Consider the following 17,972-nt stretch of genomic DNA (forward strand, 5'->3'; position numbering starts at 1 on the left):
CTAAGACAGGAACAACATCAAATGAAAAGCCCAAAGTGAATACAGACCCACCATCCACCACTATAAGCTTGGAGTTTGTTTTTCAGAGAGAAGATGATAGCGCCGCTGCTTGATGTGTGTGTGTGTGTGTTTGTGTGTGTGTTAGCACGAATTAACTTGAAGCTGTGCACACAACAAATATACACATTAGCACTCAATAACGTCATCAAACTTTATCTTTGTGCATTCCCACAGAGTATCCGTCCATCTTCTATGCCGCTTCTCCTCATTAGGGTCGCGGGGGCATGCTGGTGCCTATCCCAGCTGACTTCGGGCGACAGGCGGGGTACACCCTGGACTGGTCACCAGCCAATGGCAGGGCACATATAGACAAACAACCATTCACACTCACATTCATACCTATGGACAATTTAGAGTCACCAATTAACCTCACCTGCATGGTTTTGGAAGGTGGGAGGAAGCCGGAGTGCCTGGAGAAAACCCACGCGCACACGGGGAGAACATGCAAACTCCACACAGAAATGCCCAAGGGAGAATCAAACCCAGGTCTTCCCGATCTCCAAGCTGTTACTGTGTTGGCCACGTGCTAACCACTAGACCACCGTGCGGCCTTGGGAGCAAATATGAAGTGAAAACCCCCCGATAAAAATACAGTACTGTATAGTTGACAATCTGTGCAGAGTGGGAGAAGGCTAGTGTACGTACAATGGTGCGTTCAAGGACTGTCAAACAAAGTGGGCATTCGCAACAAACAACATAAACATGCAAAAACTTCACACTATATAATTTTTAAAAATAAAATAACAGCCCATGTTTCCAAAATTGATATGCCTTTATTTAAAATTGTATTTAGTTATTTACAAAAGTATTTTTTTGTGTGTGTGTATTATTTTTGTCAATGCGCCTGAAAGGTTTCCTCTCCTAGTTCAGCCCCGCCCACGGACCGGTATTGGGCCCCGGAGCAATTCTTGGAGCAATACCACCTGTGACCGCAACGTGTCCCAGGTGAGACAAACTGTAGGAGTGGGTTCCTTGTCCCATTCTGAGTTGATATGTGTCGGGAGAAAGTTTGGAGCATGTTCCTAACCCAAGTCCGATCCACATAACCAGCTCCGGTCGATGCAGTACCAACATTGTCCGCAAGACGGCGCCAGGGGATGCAAAACTAAATTGTCCACCAAGTCCATTTAATTTTTTTTTTTCTGTAGCAATTGAAAAGTTATCTCAAGACTCTTTACACACTGAACTGCTCAAGACCCTCTATCACAAACTCATGGACGGAAAGACATCTCCTTCATTGGGTCATAACACCTGCTACAGGTAATACCTGCTATGGTAATAACACCTGCTACAGTTCATAAATACCTGATGCAGGTAATACCCGCTACAGTTCCTAATACCCGCTAAAGGTAATTACAGAAGGCAAACTACTGTATGCTTCTGTACTTGTTAGGATGACTGAAGCCTTGCAACACATGTGTGCTGTTGTAGTAGTAAGTCAATAGTACAAGCACTTTTTACACGTTTTTAAGACATTAATTCCTGATGACAATTTGGACATGCTTTCCTTTTTTTTTTTTAAATCAAGATTGTAAATGTGGTGTAGCTTCCTTCGCCGCCATCTTTGCTTTGACTGTGGCAGGTGTTAACAAGCCAGTTGGAGGCCTAAGAGGTGGAGGTTCCTAATAATGTGATGTGTGCTGTGTATCTTTCACCACTGGATGCCACTGCTGAGAACACAGCAAAGTTAGACTGTATGGTCATGTTCCTGCATCCATAAAGTACAAACAGTGCTACAAATATGCTTGATGTTGTCATTTGCACGTTCATGTTTACACCCATCAGCTGCTCTTTGTGTGGAAAGTGGTCGCTAGTACAAACTTTACCTTCCTGCCCTGAATGCAACTGGAGGTGATACTCTCTTTGAGTCTTCTGGAACATTCTGCCTCCTGGTGATACTCTTGATACTCTCTATTCTTCTCCTCCTCCTCACTCTTCATCACGGTGTCCACACTTCCACAGATGCCATGTTTGGCACGCATGGCCTCCAACTCCAGCGCCAAGTCCCTGTCTGAACAACCACAACTTTTACTGATCAGAACGGAACCTCTCCAGTCTGTCGAAACAAACGCAACTTTTACTAATCAGAGTGGGACCTCTCCAGTCTCTTGTCTGAACAACCACAACTTTTATTGATCAGAGTGGGACCTCTCAAGCCTGTGTCTAAACAACTGTAACTTACTGATCTGACTGGGTCCTAGTTGGCAGAGCTTTAAGATGTGTAGCGAAGCCTGCTGTTGTCCAGGCGTAAGTTGCGACGCTTGTCTTCTCTCCAAAGTGAAGAGAAACAGGTGAGGGGCATGATAGATGTTTATCACTTTTGGTGTTCATAAACTCATATTACTGACACTACATCATTAAAAAGGTACCTTTTGCATAATAGCAGACCTTAAATTGTCCAAGTGGTGTTCTGCTTTGTTATTGCCGTGTTGCATTTTTACACCCCTGCACAACAGTGATGGCAGCAATGAGTGCTGACAACCATAGAACCGGGAATAGAGGTAATTGCGATGTGGCAGAAGCTTAGCGACATCAGCGGCACCTTGAAAGTGGTACCACTTGGAGATGTCAGCAAAAGGTGAGGTTTACCTGTCGCCATCATCTCGTCCACTTTGTCCTGCAGCCTGCTTTTCTCCTCCTCCAGCAACTTCACCAATCCCTGAAGTCTGTCATTCTGTCCTTGCACCTCCTCCAACTGCTCCCTGAGAGGACCCTCCTTCTCAGACGCTTCCTGGTGACAAACAACAGCCAGAGATTCACTAAAGGCACCGTGGCACCACGCTTGAGCACAGTACACTTGAAGCACATACAGTGAATAGACCCTAAATACGTAGCGTGAGTACACTTTCAGCATGGTGTGTGAATACACAATAAGCGTGTAGGGTGAGTCCATGTTTAGTACATAGTGTGAATACACGCTAAGCATGTAGCATGAGTACACAGTTAGCAAGTAGTGAGAATATACACTTGGTACACCTTTAACAAAGCGTGTAACACAAGTACACATTTAGCACAGTGTGAAAACAACCGAAGCGTGTGTCGTGAGTACACTTTTAACAAAAGGCCTAGCGTCAGTACGTACACATTTAGCCCATAGTGTGAATACACTACAAGCATGTAGCGTGAGTACACTTAAAGGGCCACGTGTCAGTACACGTTTAGCAAGTATGTGAATACACCCAAAGTATGTAGTGTGAGTACATTTTTAACAAAGCACGTGTTTAGCACATAGTGTGAATATACCATAAGCATGTAGGGAAAAAAAGACATAATACACGTAAACAGAAAATAAAGTCCTTACGTCTTTTATTACAGCGAGGTTATCCTCCAAGTCTTTGATGACTTCCTGTTGCCTCAGAACAACTTCCTGGTGAAAGTGCAAAGGTCAGTCAGGTGGCAAATGAAATACTCAAATGTCAAAGTGGTCCTTCTCACTTTGGAAGCAGACAACTTCCTCCATGCCATGTCCCTCACGTGCCGGTTGACCCGCCGCAGCCGGCCGACGATGGCGTGCTTGCGCGACAGCTCTCGAAGCACTTTCTGCTTCTGTGACGTCAGGGCGGCCATTTTGTCCAGCAGCACCCTCGCCTCGTGATCTCGCGCCCGCTTGCTCTCCTGCAGCTCCTTCATTTGCATCTCCACGGCAACCGTGTGCTCTTCCAGTTGAGCGACTTGGCGTCTTGACGTGACGTCGCTGACTTCCTGCTGCGGCCGGACGACCCTGCACGCCAAATGAACCTTCAAGCGCACCCGCGTCCACAAAGGCGATTCTACTCGGGAACACACCTCCTGTCTGCCAGCGCCGCTTGCTCGCCGTCACCAGGCTGCCATGATGTAGAATGAGGAGGAGGAGGCAAGTCTTCATCAGTCTGTGTGCTCTCATGTCTCACAGCAACACCTGAGAAAAGTACACCACAAGATCATCGTCCACTGAGACATTTCATTAGGTACACCTAATCGCCGGTCATGCACACATCAATAACGCATAGCAAAGTAAAACTGTGTTCTTCATATATTTGGATCACAAAACATTTGTTAGCAGTCATTGTTAGCAGCTTGCTAATACACCAGACAAATGATTGCACACTATACTGTAAATCTTCTGGTTAAGTGTTTGGGTTCCTGTTTTACTTTGGTGTTCTGATTTTCTCTTTCCGTTTCACTTCCTGGTTCCGGTGGAGGCGGAGCCACCTGGGCCAGCTGTTTCTACTCAGACGGGACCGTCACTACGTGATCTGTATCGGAAACGCCATCATTTCTGTGCATGCACGAGACCTAAGTCACTTCCTCCATACGCACATTTTTACAACAGTCGACGTCACGTGCTGTGATATTTATTATTTCTTAAATGCATGAACATAAATGGTCAATACCCATACTTCATATACAGTACGGTGATGTGGAGGAATTTTGGCCCACTTATCTTTGCAGGATTGTTGGCATTCAACCACATTGGAGGCTTTTTCTTTTTAAGGTCATGCCACAGCATCTCAATAGGATTCAGGTCAGGACTTGGACTAGACCACTCCAAAGTCTTCATCCATTCAGAGGTGGACTTGCTGGTGTGTTTTGGATCATTGTCCTGCTGCAGAACCCAAGTTGCTTTCATCTTGAGGTCACCAACAGATGGCCGCACATTCTCCTTCAGCAGAATTCATGCTTCCATTTATCACAGCAAGTCTTCCAGGTCCTGAAGCAGCAAAACAGCCCCAGACCATCACACTACCACCACCATGGTGCTATGATGTTCTTTTTCTGAAATGCGGAGTTATTTTTACGGCAGATGTAATGGGACACATACCTTCCAAAAAGTATTTTCAAATATTAAAGTATTTTAAGATTATTTTCCCAAAGGTCTTGTGGGGATCATCAAGATGTTTTCTGGCAAAATTGAGACGAGCCTAGCTTGTTCTTTTTGCCCAACAGTGGTTTTGGTCTTGGAACTCTGCCATGCAGGCCGTTTTTGCCCAGTGTCTTTCTTATGGTGGAGTCATGAACACTGACCTTAACTGAGGCAAGTGAGGCCTGCAGTTATTTAGATGTTGTTGTGGGGTCTTTTGTGACCTCTTGGATGAGTCATCGCAGCAGTCTTGGGGTCATTTTGGTTGGCCGGCCACTCCTGGGAAGGTTCACCACTGTTCCATGTTTTGGCCATTTGTGGATAATGGCTCTCACTGTGGTTTGCTGGAGTCCCAAAGCTTTAAAAGTGGTTTTATAACCCTTTGCACACTGATAGATCTCCACTAATCGCAGTTAAGTTATGTTTTAACGGGGGCATCACTTTTTCACACTTGGCCATGTGGGTTTGGATTTTTTTTCCCTTAATAATAAAAAGTTTCATTTAAAAACTGCATTTTGTGTTCAGTTGTGTTGTCTTATACTTTATTGATCCACAAGGGAAATTGCTTGGTTACAGTAGCTCAATTGCAGAAGAAGACTCTTAAATAAAATGCAATGCATAATCCATCCATCCATCCATTTTCTGTACGGCTTCTCCTCATTAGGGTCGCGGAGGCATGCTGGAGCCTATCCCAGCTGACTTTGGGCGACAAGCGGGGTATACCCTGGACTGGTCGCCAGCCAATGGCAGAGCACATATAGACAAACAACAATTCACACTCACATTCATACCTATGGACAATTTAGAGTCGCCAATTAACCTAACATGTTTTTGGAATGTGGGAGGAAACCGGAGTACCCGGAGAAAACCCACACACGCACGGGGAGAACATGCAAACTCCATACAGAAATGGCCAGAGGAGAATCGAACCCAGGTCTTCCTGATCTCCAGACTGTTACTTTGTGGCCAACATGTTAACCACGAGGCTGCAATGCATAATATAAAATAAAAATAGCTTAAGATAAATGAATAGAATAAAAAAAAATATAAGATAAACAATATTTTCATATTTACAAATAGTGTTTAGAATATGGTAAATACAAGTAAATTTATGAGGTTTACAAAGAAAAGCTATGTGTTTTCAACCAAACCTTGCGTAGAACAAGGGATATAATTTTTCTGAAATCACCAACTGTAGTAACAACTCTCGTGTACTGTTTGGTACCGTAAACAAATGAACAAACCCTCCAATATCACTGCATTTCACACATTTCTACATCTAAGTGCTATGAGTTTACAACATTTTTCAAAGTTCAAGGTATAAAAAGTGCAATCATTTCCACAACACAAATACAGTGACTATTCTGCAGCCAGCTAGACATCTCAAGCTGACACATTTCACACATGTCATTGACAAAACAGTTCAAGAGATCATCTGCAGTCTGGGTCCATCAGCGTGCTGCCTTGACCCACTAGATTGATGAGTTACCCACTAGATTTCTGAAGTCTGTGCTGCGCTGATCTTGTTACAGAGATCAGTCAACTGGGTGGGAATCTCTGGTACTGCTCTAAACTGGTTCAAGTCCTATCTGGAGGACAGGAAGTACTTCGTTGGAATTGTAACTGTGTCTCCGAGAAAATGGCTTTGGCTTGTGGGGTTCCCCAGGGGTCAATCCTGGGACCCATATTGTTCAATCTGTACATGCTTCCTTTAGGCCAGCTAATACGCACCTGCAATGTTTCCTACCACAACTATGCAGACGACACTCAGATCTACGTGTCACTAACGGCTGGTGAACATGGTCCTGCAGATTTACTTTGTCACTGCATCAAACAGATCAGTGTGTGGATGCAAAACAACTTTCTCCAGCTAAACTCAGACAAAACTGAAATCACTGTCTTTGGCCCACAGAAACAAAGAGAAAGTGTTATTAGCCACCTTGAGATGCTTCCTGTAAAACCTAAACTCTCCAGGTAGAAATCTAGGTGCAATAATGGACTCACCTGAATTTTAACAGCCACATTAATCCAATAACATCATCATCTTTTTAACATCAAAAAACATTGCCAGAATCAAGGGAATAGTGTTTAGAGAGACTAATCCATGCCTTTGTCTCCAGCAGGCTAGACTACTGTAACGGCCCTTCTCACAGCTGCAGTACATCCAGAATGCTGCTGCTCGAGTCCTGACTAGAACCAGGAAATATGACCATGTTATTCCAGTAATCAGGTCTCTGCACTGGCTTCCTGTTGCTCAGAGAATGGACTTTAAAGCAGCTCTGCTTGTGTACAGGTCTTTTCATGGTCTTACGCCAAAGTACATCTCTGACATGTTAGAGCCACATATACCATCTCGAGCTCTGAGAAGCTCAGGGAGTGGTCGCCTGCGAGTGCCCAGACTCAGGTTTAGCAGTTTTATGCTACCGAAACATGGAACAATCTTCTAGAACAGGGGTGTCAAACTCGTGCCATGGAGGGCTGAGACACTGCAGGTTTTCTTTACAACCAGTCACTAAAGCAGGTGATTTTAATGATCAACACCTTCAGTTTGAGGGAAGGATCAATTAAATCACCTGCTGAAGAAACTGGTTGGAGAGAAAACCTGCAGCGTCTCGGCCCTCCAGGGCACGAGTTTGACACGTGTTCGAGAAGTTGTGCGACAATCCTCAACTTTGGCAATGTCAAATCCAGGCTGAAAACAAGTCTATTCAACTGTGGATGTGACAACTGAAAGTACTTTAACTGCACTCTTCATTCTTAATCTTTTTTTGTTTTATGGAATGATTTATGACATTTTATGGAATGATTTTATAATAGTTTTTTGTTTATGGAATGATTTTATGAAGTGATTTTACCCTTCTTTTCTGTAAAGCACTTTGAATTGCCCTGTGTATGAATTGTACCTTGCCCTGCCTAAATTTACACTTCATACAAAAGAGGGGGAGACAGTACAGCATAATAATGTTGAGAATTAACTTTTACAGGCAGGTGAGGTATTGTACAGTTGGATGGCGTGTGAAATGAATGACGTCCCGTAGCGCTTACTGTGGGAACGGAACTGGAGGAGTCTGTTGGAAAATGAGCTCCACTGCCCCTCTGTTGTCCGATGGAGTGGGTGGGTGGGGCTGTCCATGATGGAGAGCAGTTTGTGCAGTGTCCTCCTGTGTCTCACTGTTACAGATGCCGCAAACAGAGTGCCGATTGTTCGACTTTTCGAATCAGTTTGTCCATCCGTTTATGTCCATTTTGCTAGTGCTGCTCCCCCAACAAACCACAGCAATGGAAAGGGTACTGGCAACCACATACTGGTAGAAGATCTTCAGCAGCTTACTACACACATTGAAGGACGTAAGGTTCCTCAGGAAGTAGCGTCTGCTCATTCCCTTCTTGTAGAAAGCATTGCTGTTGTCCTTCCAGTCCAGTCTGCTATTCATGTGGACTCCCAAGTACTGGTAGTGGTGCAGTACTGCCACCTCCCGGCCCTGAATGGTGATAGGCTGCACTGGAGTCACCGTCCTCCTGAAGTCTATCACCAGCTCTTTGGTCTTGTCCACATTCAGGAGCAGGTGGTTTGCCTGGGACCACTACACAAAGTTAGCATTCACTGTCCTGTACTCCACCTCCTGTCACCTGACTAATATTAACATTTCTTTGATGATCTGAAACATTTAACTTTGACAAACAGGAGCAAATATAAATCAGGAAGGGGGAAACACTTTTTCACACCACTGTATGTGATATATTGGGGGTTATTTTCTTAGTGACTCTAATTAAAAGACTTCCCTAGCATGCAGATGCGTCTATTGTCTTTATTCACCAAGCGTGACCCTAGTTAAAAACAAGCAGATGCGACGTAAACATCATATCAGGTCACGTATAATATACATGAATACTGTAAATACACATGGAATAAACCACATAAAACAAAACATAAAATACAGTGATATTTGAATGCATAATAATAATAATCGATTAACCTAGAGGATTCAGCTAATTTTTTTCCATCCATCCAGACATATCTTGCTAGCAAATGCTTTTGTCTGTATTTTATCGGTGGCAAAAACAATGTTAAAATAATTTATGGAACCAAGACAAGAGGACTTATAATATATCCACTTGCACCATGGATATAAGAAAAAACATTTTGATTATGTCTGAACCCACACACTTATGTCTGAAATTATGTCTACTTTGATTGATTATGTTGTAACTTCTCTAATCTTAACTTTTTTTAGGGCGTGGGGAGGTGGGGGTGACATATATTGCACATGCGTAGCAATAATCTTGTTGCCTGACGTTTACGCTCTGTAACTGCCGTAAAATAGATCGATGGATGACGTAGGCCTCCCTTAGAGATAAGGTGAGAAGCACTGTCATCCGGGAGAAACTCGGAGTAGAACCGCTGCTCCTCCGCATTGAGAGGAGCCAGATGAGGTGGCTTGGGCATCTGGTCAGGATGCCTCCCGGACGCCTCCCTGGGGAGGTGTTCAGTGCCAAGTCCGACCAGTAGAAGACCCGGGACACGTTGGAGGGACTATTTCTCCCAACTGGCCTGGGAACGCCTCCTCCACCGGTAGGAGCTGGACGAAGTGGCCGGGGAGAGGGAAGTTTGGGCCTCCCTGCTTAGGCTGCGGTAGAAGATGGATCCATGGATGGATGACGTAAATTATACATGCGTAGTACAAATTCGCTTGCCTAACACATTTGACATTAATAATGCAATCGGAATTGCATCGGTGACTACATCTTCCTTAACCACAAACACGGGCATGACAGTTTGTTGAAGATTTTGCAGCAATGTGTTTAGAGCAGGGGTGTCCAAAGTGCGGCCCGGGGGCCGTTTGTGGCCCGTGGCTGTGATTATCAGCCTGCAGCACAGTCTAAAAATGCCATTTAACAAGGAAACTAAAAAAAAAAACACCAACAGCAAAAATGAGAAAATCAATCAAAAGTCAAAATATTAGGAGAAGAGTTGTAACCTCGCAAGGAAAAAAAGCCATAATTTCTCAAGAATAAAGTAACAGTATGAGGACAAATGTCATTTTTAGTAGTCTAAAGTTGAAATATTAAAGAAAAAAGTTAAATGTTTTTTAAAGCCAAAAACAATGACTAAAGTTGTAATTTTTGGAAACTTGGGTTGTGGGAAAATTTATAACATGGGAATAAAGTCAAAATATTAGAAAGAAAGTTGAAATATTTTGAAAATTATACAGAAAAAAATCAACAGCAGAAATGTAAGTCAAAATATTAAGAAAAAAAACATTTCTAATGAGAAAAAAGTTGCAACTTTATCAGAATAAACTTGTAAAATGAGGAAAAATATCATTTTGGTAACAATGTTGAAATAAAGAAAAAAATACATTATTATTTTAAAAGATATAAAGTTATAATTACGGGAAGAAAATTTACAAGAGGAAAGCTGAAATGAAATAGTTGGAAAAAAAACCCAGCAGAAATGGAAAAAAAACGCTGTAATTTCATGACAATAAAGTCAAAATATTAAGAAAAAAGTCATAATCGAATGAAGAACAAAATTCGCAATTTTGCAAGAATAAACTCGTATTATTATGGAAAACACATCATTTTTAGTAGCATTTTCCTGTATTACAAAGGTGAAATGCAGTTTTTTCCTGAGCTACATAGAGCTTCTTAGCATATCTCTGTGTGGTGGTTTACTAAATATCAAAGTGGCCCTTGCATCCTTTCACTTTTCAGTATGCGGCCCTCGCTGGAAAAAGTTTGGACACCGCTAGTTTAGAGGCTGAGATTGCCTTAAAAAAGTAAGCCAGGCTTCATCCATTTCTCAAATACTGGGCAAATTGTCCATTGATTTGTTGCATCAATAAATGTAAGGATTTTTGCATTTAACTCTTTCGCCACCGGAGACGTATTAATACGTCTTTTAAGTTTTTTTTGCGTGAGAGGCAAAAAGAGCTGTCGACGCAATTACACACGAACGGATGTTACTTTTAGCGCCGTTTTTAAGCCACAAGGTGGCAGAAGTGCATTTGATAAGAGCTCGGCATGTGAATTCCAATGGAAAAAAACATACAAGACCATAAGGATAATGTTCACCTCATCTTTGTTCACTAATGTCAATGCTGTGCGTCACACAGACGTGAGCTTTAATAATGCTAGCTCTGTGCTGCTGTGCATTTTTGCTTGGTGCATAATCTCAGACTATATGTGCTGATGTGTCCATTTGGCTCAGCAGTAAGCCTCGTATTGAACTCATTTCCTCACTGATTTCTGTACGTTATGTGCCTTTGTTTTCATAATTATTTACACGGTCACGTGTAACATTAGTTGCATTGTACTGATTATTTCTATGTTGTTGCAGACCAAAGCACAGCAAAACAGCACAAAGATCACAGTTCAGCACATCTTACCCAGGACACATCATTTAATATCATGTCATAATCCATATTTAATAATATATCAACGATGTTTCATTGTGTGTGTAGGGCAGGCCCGTAACAAGGGGGGGGCTCGGGGGCTCGAAGGAACCCCCCCGCGGGCGACCAAAGGTCCGCTTGGTTAAAAAAGAAAAAAAAAGAAAAAAAAAGCTGCTATCAAGGTGTGCAATTATAACGGAATGTAGTTGTGCTGTGATAAATTATGGCAGAGGTGTTGCAACAGCGCCTGTTGCTGGTGAATAGTGGCATGTGCACATTGCTGCAGGAAGTGCTCAGAACTGTTAGGAATGAGACATGATGAGTCACGTTTTTGCACTGTCCGGGATATTTGGTGATTTAATGTTTACTGTGTGTTTATATTTTGTCATGTACAATGTAATGTGCATTTGATAGTGTTCACTAATTGGAATGACCATTATTACCCCACAATTACCAACTCAAGTAGAAGCTTCATGTACGAAAAAGTTTTGTTTTTCAATCAATGAAGGCGTCGTGTGTAGACTTTAATTACTGAGTCCTAGCTCAGTCACAATCATTCACAAGATCCACACAAACTGTCAGTTGTTCCACATAAAAAAGCCGTCTTCTTTTGAGCTTGCTATTTCCTGGTCAAACATGTAACTTTAAGAGCATTTGCACCAAAACATTACCGCAAAGTAGGCTGGGAACAGGACGTGCTCCCAGCGACGCGACAAATAAAAAAAAACATATGCTAGCATGCATGCGGCAGCGGGAGCAAAACTGAGTTTGGTTGTACTTAACTGAAGTATTTTATCAGTTATCAGTTATTAAGCCTCTAGCTTCCTTTTAGTAAGTAAAAACCTTGGCTATGATTGCACTACATTGTCATGTAGACCTACAAAGTACACTTGGAAGAACAAGAGGTGAATAAATGTATTGCAACTGATGTGAAACTGATGAGGGGTAGGATTAAATAAGCTTTGCTTCTTCCTACTCCTTTTTGGACATGCAAAATTGTGAATTGTAGTATGTGATGTGCTACTGTTTGACTCATGCATGTTCAGGATTAAAACCATGAACCATGATAATAACAAGCCTAGTAGTGCTGTACAACTTTTATCAGCAGTCCACAGTGCCCTCTACTGGTCAACATTATTATTATTTTTTTTTTCCCTTATTTTTCTTTTTTTTCCTCTACTGGTCAACATTCAAACCGGACGCCAACCTGTCTATAGAGGCCACCTGTCTATAGCGGCCACTTTTGCAGACTCCCTCTAGTGGCCGCTATAGACAAGTTTGACTGTACTTACAATACGATCACAACCAATTGAAACACTTTTTGTTTTCTAAAATGGAATCGAAATTGCTGTAGAAAGTGCTCAGAACTGTTAGGAATGAGACATGATTATCCCGTGACCAAAGTCGACGCTCACCTGTCATTCCTCTGTAAAAGTGTTGTTACAGGACACACTTGCCATTAAAAGAAGTCCATAATCCACCTGACTGGATGTGATGCATTCAAGCGACAGCATTGTGGAGCTGCATTCCCCCACTTCAAGTTGTGGACCGTCACACAATCCCTTTCACTTCCCCAACATCAGGGTCCTCCTTCAGTTGGCCTGTACCATCCCAGTAACGTCGTCTGAACACCTACATGAGGGCCAGTATGACACAACAGCGGCTGACCTCGCTGGTACTTCTCCACATTCACTACAAAAAGGTTATCAACCTGGAGGAAGTGGTGGTCATATTTTCCACGACACATCCAAGAAAGATGATGCTGAATTTGCGATAGGTAAGGCTGAAACACATTGTAGTTTTTTCGAGCCTGTTTTTTCGGGCTCCAAATGCAAAATTGTCCTTGCTCTGGGAACGCCCCCGAAAAATATCTGGTTACGGGCCTGTCGGGGCTATATGACATCCGGTCAGATGTCTGAAGGGGTACGCAAATGTGAAAAGTTTGGAAACCACTGCTCTATCCCTGCACTTTAACCTGTACTTTGCTGTGGTTTGTTGGGGGAGAAGCACCAGCAAAAACAAGATAAACCGGATGGACAAACTGATGCGGGAAGCCAAATAAGTTATCGGCACTCAGCTGAAGGCGTGTGTAACAGTGAGAGACAGGAGGACACTGAACAAACTGCTCTCCATCATGGACACCCCACCCACCCACTCCATCAGACAATAGAGGGGCAGCGGAGCTCATTTGCCAACAGACTCCTCTAGTTCCATTCCCACAGTGAACGCTACAGGACTTTATTCATTTCACACGGCATCCACCTCTACAATACCTCACCTGTCTGTAAAAGATAATTCACAACATTATTGTGCTGTACTGTCTGCTATCCCTTGTATAAAGTTTTTTCTTTTTCTTGCGCAATTGAGCTACTGTAAACAAGCAATTTCCCTTGTGGACCAATAAAGTCGGTCTAAGTCTAACGCAAAAAGCACACACACTCTCTGTTGGTAAAAGAAGTGCAAAATGGAAAAAACAGATTTTGGGAAAAAATAAACCTGATTTCACAGGGCCATACTTCAGCCTCTGCTCCTGCTGTTGTGGTTCAACCACCAGCCAATGCATCTGTTCCAAGGTTACACATTATTAACTGTAAAGATCAACCACATTTTGTCACTCACTATTTTAACATTTAATTGTCTTGTGTAAAAGTGTAAATAGAGCTTAACCACTTTGCATTTTACAACATAAAAGAACCCTGTTATATTTAATCTGATGTTTACCAGTCAACAAGTGTAGAACCTTCTTTGAAATGAATATAAAAGTCTGGTTTAACTTTGATTTATCTGTCCTTACTGTCATATTCGTATGTTCATATTCCATCCATCCATTTTCTATGAAGCTTATGTAAAAAAAAGTCATGTTTAAACAATCTAATATGAACTGTCACACTTGTGTGGAAATATACTGTACATAGATTTTAGTCTACCTTGACTTTATTGTTATTTACTGTTGTATGTGTAAAAAGAAGTTCATCATTGATGGTGACAGCAAAAAAGTCAAAGAAAAAGCACACACAGCAGTCTAGTGATGGATGGGGGGTTCCACATGCTTGGTTGTGTTTGTAATATTTGGGCTTACCCGGACTGATGTGGTCTCCACGGTCCAGTGCGTTGGACACATGAGGACTCGGGGTCCTGTCGAGCGTCTTCGGTTGGCCATCGCAGAGGTCACTGTCCGTCCTGCTTGCAGACAGCTTAGCGTTGCGCAGGCTAACGGTGGTGTGCACCAGATCGCTGCCACAGAGATCAGCAGTGATGCATCAGGAAGGTCACTGAAGGTCTGTGTTTACCTGGAATGACTTTACCTGAACACTTTAGAAACCAGTGGCACAGAGTCCACCCCAAGGTGCTGTCTGTAGCCCAGCTGGTTCAGGCGCCTCCTCAGGTGCTTCATGGTCAAGTCTGGGCTGCTGTCCAAGCCTGAAGAGTACTTCAGGCTTTCCGTCTCCATTTCCTTCTCGGAGTCAACCTCTTTCTAATGACCCTCAAAGTTTCAAAACAGCCAACATGACACACGTCTTCATCGGGTTCACAGACTCAACATTTTGAACTGAAAGTAACTACAATAAATGGTATTTGATGATAATTTAGGACTCAATGTGATGGATGGTAATAAAGGACTAGCGCCACGGATTCAGCATTCATTCACTTAGCAGTCATCACCACCCGTCGTCTACACACAACACACTTCCCGCCTTCAATACAAGAGCACTATACGCCACATCCTTTCTTGTTTTGCTAACAAAATAAGAGTGTCACGAAAAACAGTTTCCAATTACAAAAGCATACATACAATGCTCATGCAGTACCTGCTTATGACTTTGTGAATGTAGTAAATAAATGTATCGTTTAAAGAAAGTAGCTTCGCTGGCGTTAAATGTTACGTTAATTCATCACGTAACCAGCTTCCGCTTAACGCCTAACTGAAAACAGTTGCTAACTTTAGCAGCAGCTAGCTCTACCTTTAGCGGAAGTTGCTAACCTCCAAACAGTCGTTAAGTGTTCAATTGAGTCCCCGTGACGTTCTTACTTTGAATTTTAGAACATTTCAACATTTTAAAACAGTAACTTTTTACTTTAGCCGCCCTTGTGGAACGACGAAAGTGACTGCGTATTTGACTAACTCGCGGTAGTGCACTTTTATTTTTGAAGCGTCATAAACATAACCGGAACCGGAAGTGGTCGGAAAGGTAGCCTTGTTTTTGTGTTTCCATTGGATTACGGAGCCTCCAGGCAACATGCGGGAAAATAATTTTGATGTGTAAAAAAACGCATATTTTTGAGACAGCTCGCAAAGTTTTGCGACCTGTTACGACCCCAATTTGGTCATGGGACTTCCGCCACGCATCACAAACAGGAAGTCATGCTCTAAATTGTTACACTAACGACATAATTTCTCGGATTCTTTGGCGATTATAATCTGTTAAATCTCAAAGGTGATACTTTCATCAGGAATTAAATTAGATACTATAACATTTAGGAAGTACAAACTGTGACTAAAATGCTGCTGCGTCAACGTCAGCTAGTAGAGGATGTTTGCACTGAAGCGTCAAATTAAGAGCCGCACATTCGTTGTTTCTGACATGACAATGCTTACTTATAGGACAAGCAATGCACACAAGTGAAATAATCCATCTATGGCAAATCAATGTATTTCCTCTCGAGTGCCAGCACTCAAAGAGATGTGTTTCCAGCAACACTAGCCGGGACCGGATGTTGGCATTTTATTTTCAACAACCATCACGGATCATTGGAAACTTGTTCCTCTAGTTACAATATCACTTCATACCTCTACAATTGTGCAGTAAGGAATGCTGCAGAAGTAAATTAAATGACGCATTACCAACCGATTTGCGCGAGTGGAGGCACGCTATTACCGGAGGTATGTTGTGCAGTTTCACAACAAGAGTCGTATAATCATCGCTACAATACACTGCATAATTTTGTTTTACAGCTAAGGTATTCTACAGGCGACGATTATAAGTACAAAGGTTATGGCGTTGTCCTGCAAAACTTATTGCGTTCTCCATCCAGACATCACATCCCTTGCAGCTCTGCATACTTGCGAAATGTAAACACTCATTTGACCCCTGGCGCTCTAGTGAACACACTTACGATTCGACATTGTGTAAATGAGCAGAACTGGTCTCCATGGTAACGCCATCCCTCCTCTGCAGGGATGCGTGTGTAGCAAGCTTGACCTCTGTGGGCGCCTGTCACTTCCTGTCAGCGTTTCCTAGCGGAACACACAGTGCTGCTCTGGACTCGCTCTGCAACACACACGCACACGCACACACCTGTACCTAACTGCACATCAGATGACAATTAAACCCTGCGACGTCACAAGAGACACAACATGGAAAGCATTAACTTTTATTGTTACACCAACTTAAAAAAAAACGTGCTATTCCCTCAAACGCTTGACAAAACATCATAAATGTTGATTTAACTTTTACACTACAGGAAAAAAACAAATCCAAATCAATTTTTTTGAAAAGAAAACAAGGTAAGGAGAGTCTGAAAGTGTGCAGTCGACATAAAACCACAACAGTAGCATCGTATTCATCTCATCATCGCGTCAAGGTTGACAAAGAAGTACCGGGGCCGCACTGAAATGAAAAGAAAAAGTAATATTATGATAATCTCGTAATATTATTAGGAAAAATAAAGGCTATTCGGAAAACAGCAGTTGTAATTTTAGTGGGAAAAATTTTAAAATATGCAAATAAATTCGTATTTTTCCAGAAAAATAAATAGTAAAAAAAAAAAAAAAAATCCTGAAGTTGTAATATTATGAAAATAAAGTTGTAATTTTCCTTGAAAATAAATACAAAACAAACCCCAGACCACATTACAAGAATAAAGCTGCATTTTTCTTTTTTAGGGGGGGAAAAAAAGTTGCAATATTGTCCAAATAAAGTTATACATTTTTGGGGAAAAAGTGTCTAACCCTGTATTGCATTTATTTCACAGAAAAAAAGGTAAGGGACAATCATTTTACCAACAAAAATAAACGTGAGGTTGAAATGTGAGGCACATAGTCGGTTTTGTGTGTGTTTTTTGTTTTTGTTTTTTTAGAAAAAGATTCTTCTTTTTTGTGGGGAAAAAAGTGGTAGTAGTCCAAAAACAAAAGTTGTGATGTTAGGCTGATGAATGCGATGAAAATGTCCAAATTTCCCACACAAACCAAAAGGACACTTTTCAAAAGCATCACATCCGTGAATACAGTACACGTTTCTCATAATTCCTGCCTACAGTTTGAATGTTAACTGTCCGTTTTACGATGCATATGACAATAAAACTCTTGAATCTTTCAGTGTGGCCTGATTGTTTGTCGGTTGGCAGCAAACAAACAAAGATCGTGCGTCTGAAAGAGGGAGGGCTTACTCTCGGAAGAGAGGCGTGACTTGGTAGCGTCAGCGTCATCCAGCCGTCGTTTGCAATCTTTGACACAGACTGCCGCAAGAAGCTATTTTTCAACCTTTTTTCAATGATACGATAAGCACACTTTGTCAAACGGCTCAGTGTTTGTACTCTACTACAAAGGAATCGTTCAAGTGGCGAGAAAGAATCATCAAAGTGTTGCAGTTGCGCAGGGGTGTCCAAAGGTTTTCCTCCAAATTATTTTGTAAAGATATACTGAGAAGTTCTATATATTTCAAGAAAAAAAAGTGCAT

The 17,972-nt window shown here is 42.1% G+C and overlaps 1 protein-coding gene across 2 annotated transcripts; it reads right to left on the reverse strand.

Moving 5' to 3' along the window:
- Window positions 1-822: 822 nt before the first annotated feature.
- Window positions 823-15,379, reverse strand: LOC129188308 (centrosomal protein of 135 kDa-like). Of its 2 annotated transcripts, XM_054788607.1 has the most exons (8): window positions 15,278-15,379; window positions 14,601-14,779; window positions 14,375-14,529; window positions 3,847-3,958; window positions 3,496-3,781; window positions 3,362-3,427; window positions 2,650-2,791; window positions 823-2,071 (listed from the first exon to the last, which is right to left on the reverse strand). In XM_054788607.1, the coding sequence occupies exons 2-8, from the start codon at window positions 14,744-14,746 to the stop codon at window positions 1,842-1,844; spliced, it is 1,137 nt and encodes a 378-aa protein (XP_054644582.1). In that variant the 5' UTR covers window positions 14,747-14,779; window positions 15,278-15,379; the 3' UTR covers window positions 823-1,841. The 2 variants fall into 2 exon arrangements, with proteins under 2 accessions (XP_054644582.1, XP_054644581.1); XM_054788606.1 differs by lacking the exon at window positions 15,278-15,379 and having other exon boundaries at window positions 14,601-15,260.
- Window positions 15,380-17,972: the final 2,593 nt, after the last annotated feature.

Source organism: Dunckerocampus dactyliophorus, chromosome 10 (assembly GCF_027744805.1).
Source record: "Dunckerocampus dactyliophorus isolate RoL2022-P2 chromosome 10, RoL_Ddac_1.1, whole genome shotgun sequence".
NCBI classification, from domain to species: Eukaryota; Metazoa; Chordata; class Actinopteri; order Syngnathiformes; family Syngnathidae; genus Dunckerocampus; species Dunckerocampus dactyliophorus.

Bases quoted from the DNA above. Each gene is read 5' to 3' on its own strand.
- LOC129188308 (XM_054788607.1), bottom strand. From the start codon at position 14,746: ATGGAGACGGAAAGCCTGAAGTACTCTTCAGGCTTGGACAGCAGCCCA. The intron at 3,959-14,374 runs GTAAGCCCAAAT...TACTTTTCTCAG, and splicing joins TGGAGACCACATCAGTCCGG to GTGTTGCTGTGAGACATGAG. The intron at 2,792-3,361 runs GTAAGGACTTTA...GTTTGTCACCAG, and splicing joins ACCTCGCTGTAATAAAAGAC to GAAGCGTCTGAGAAGGAGGG.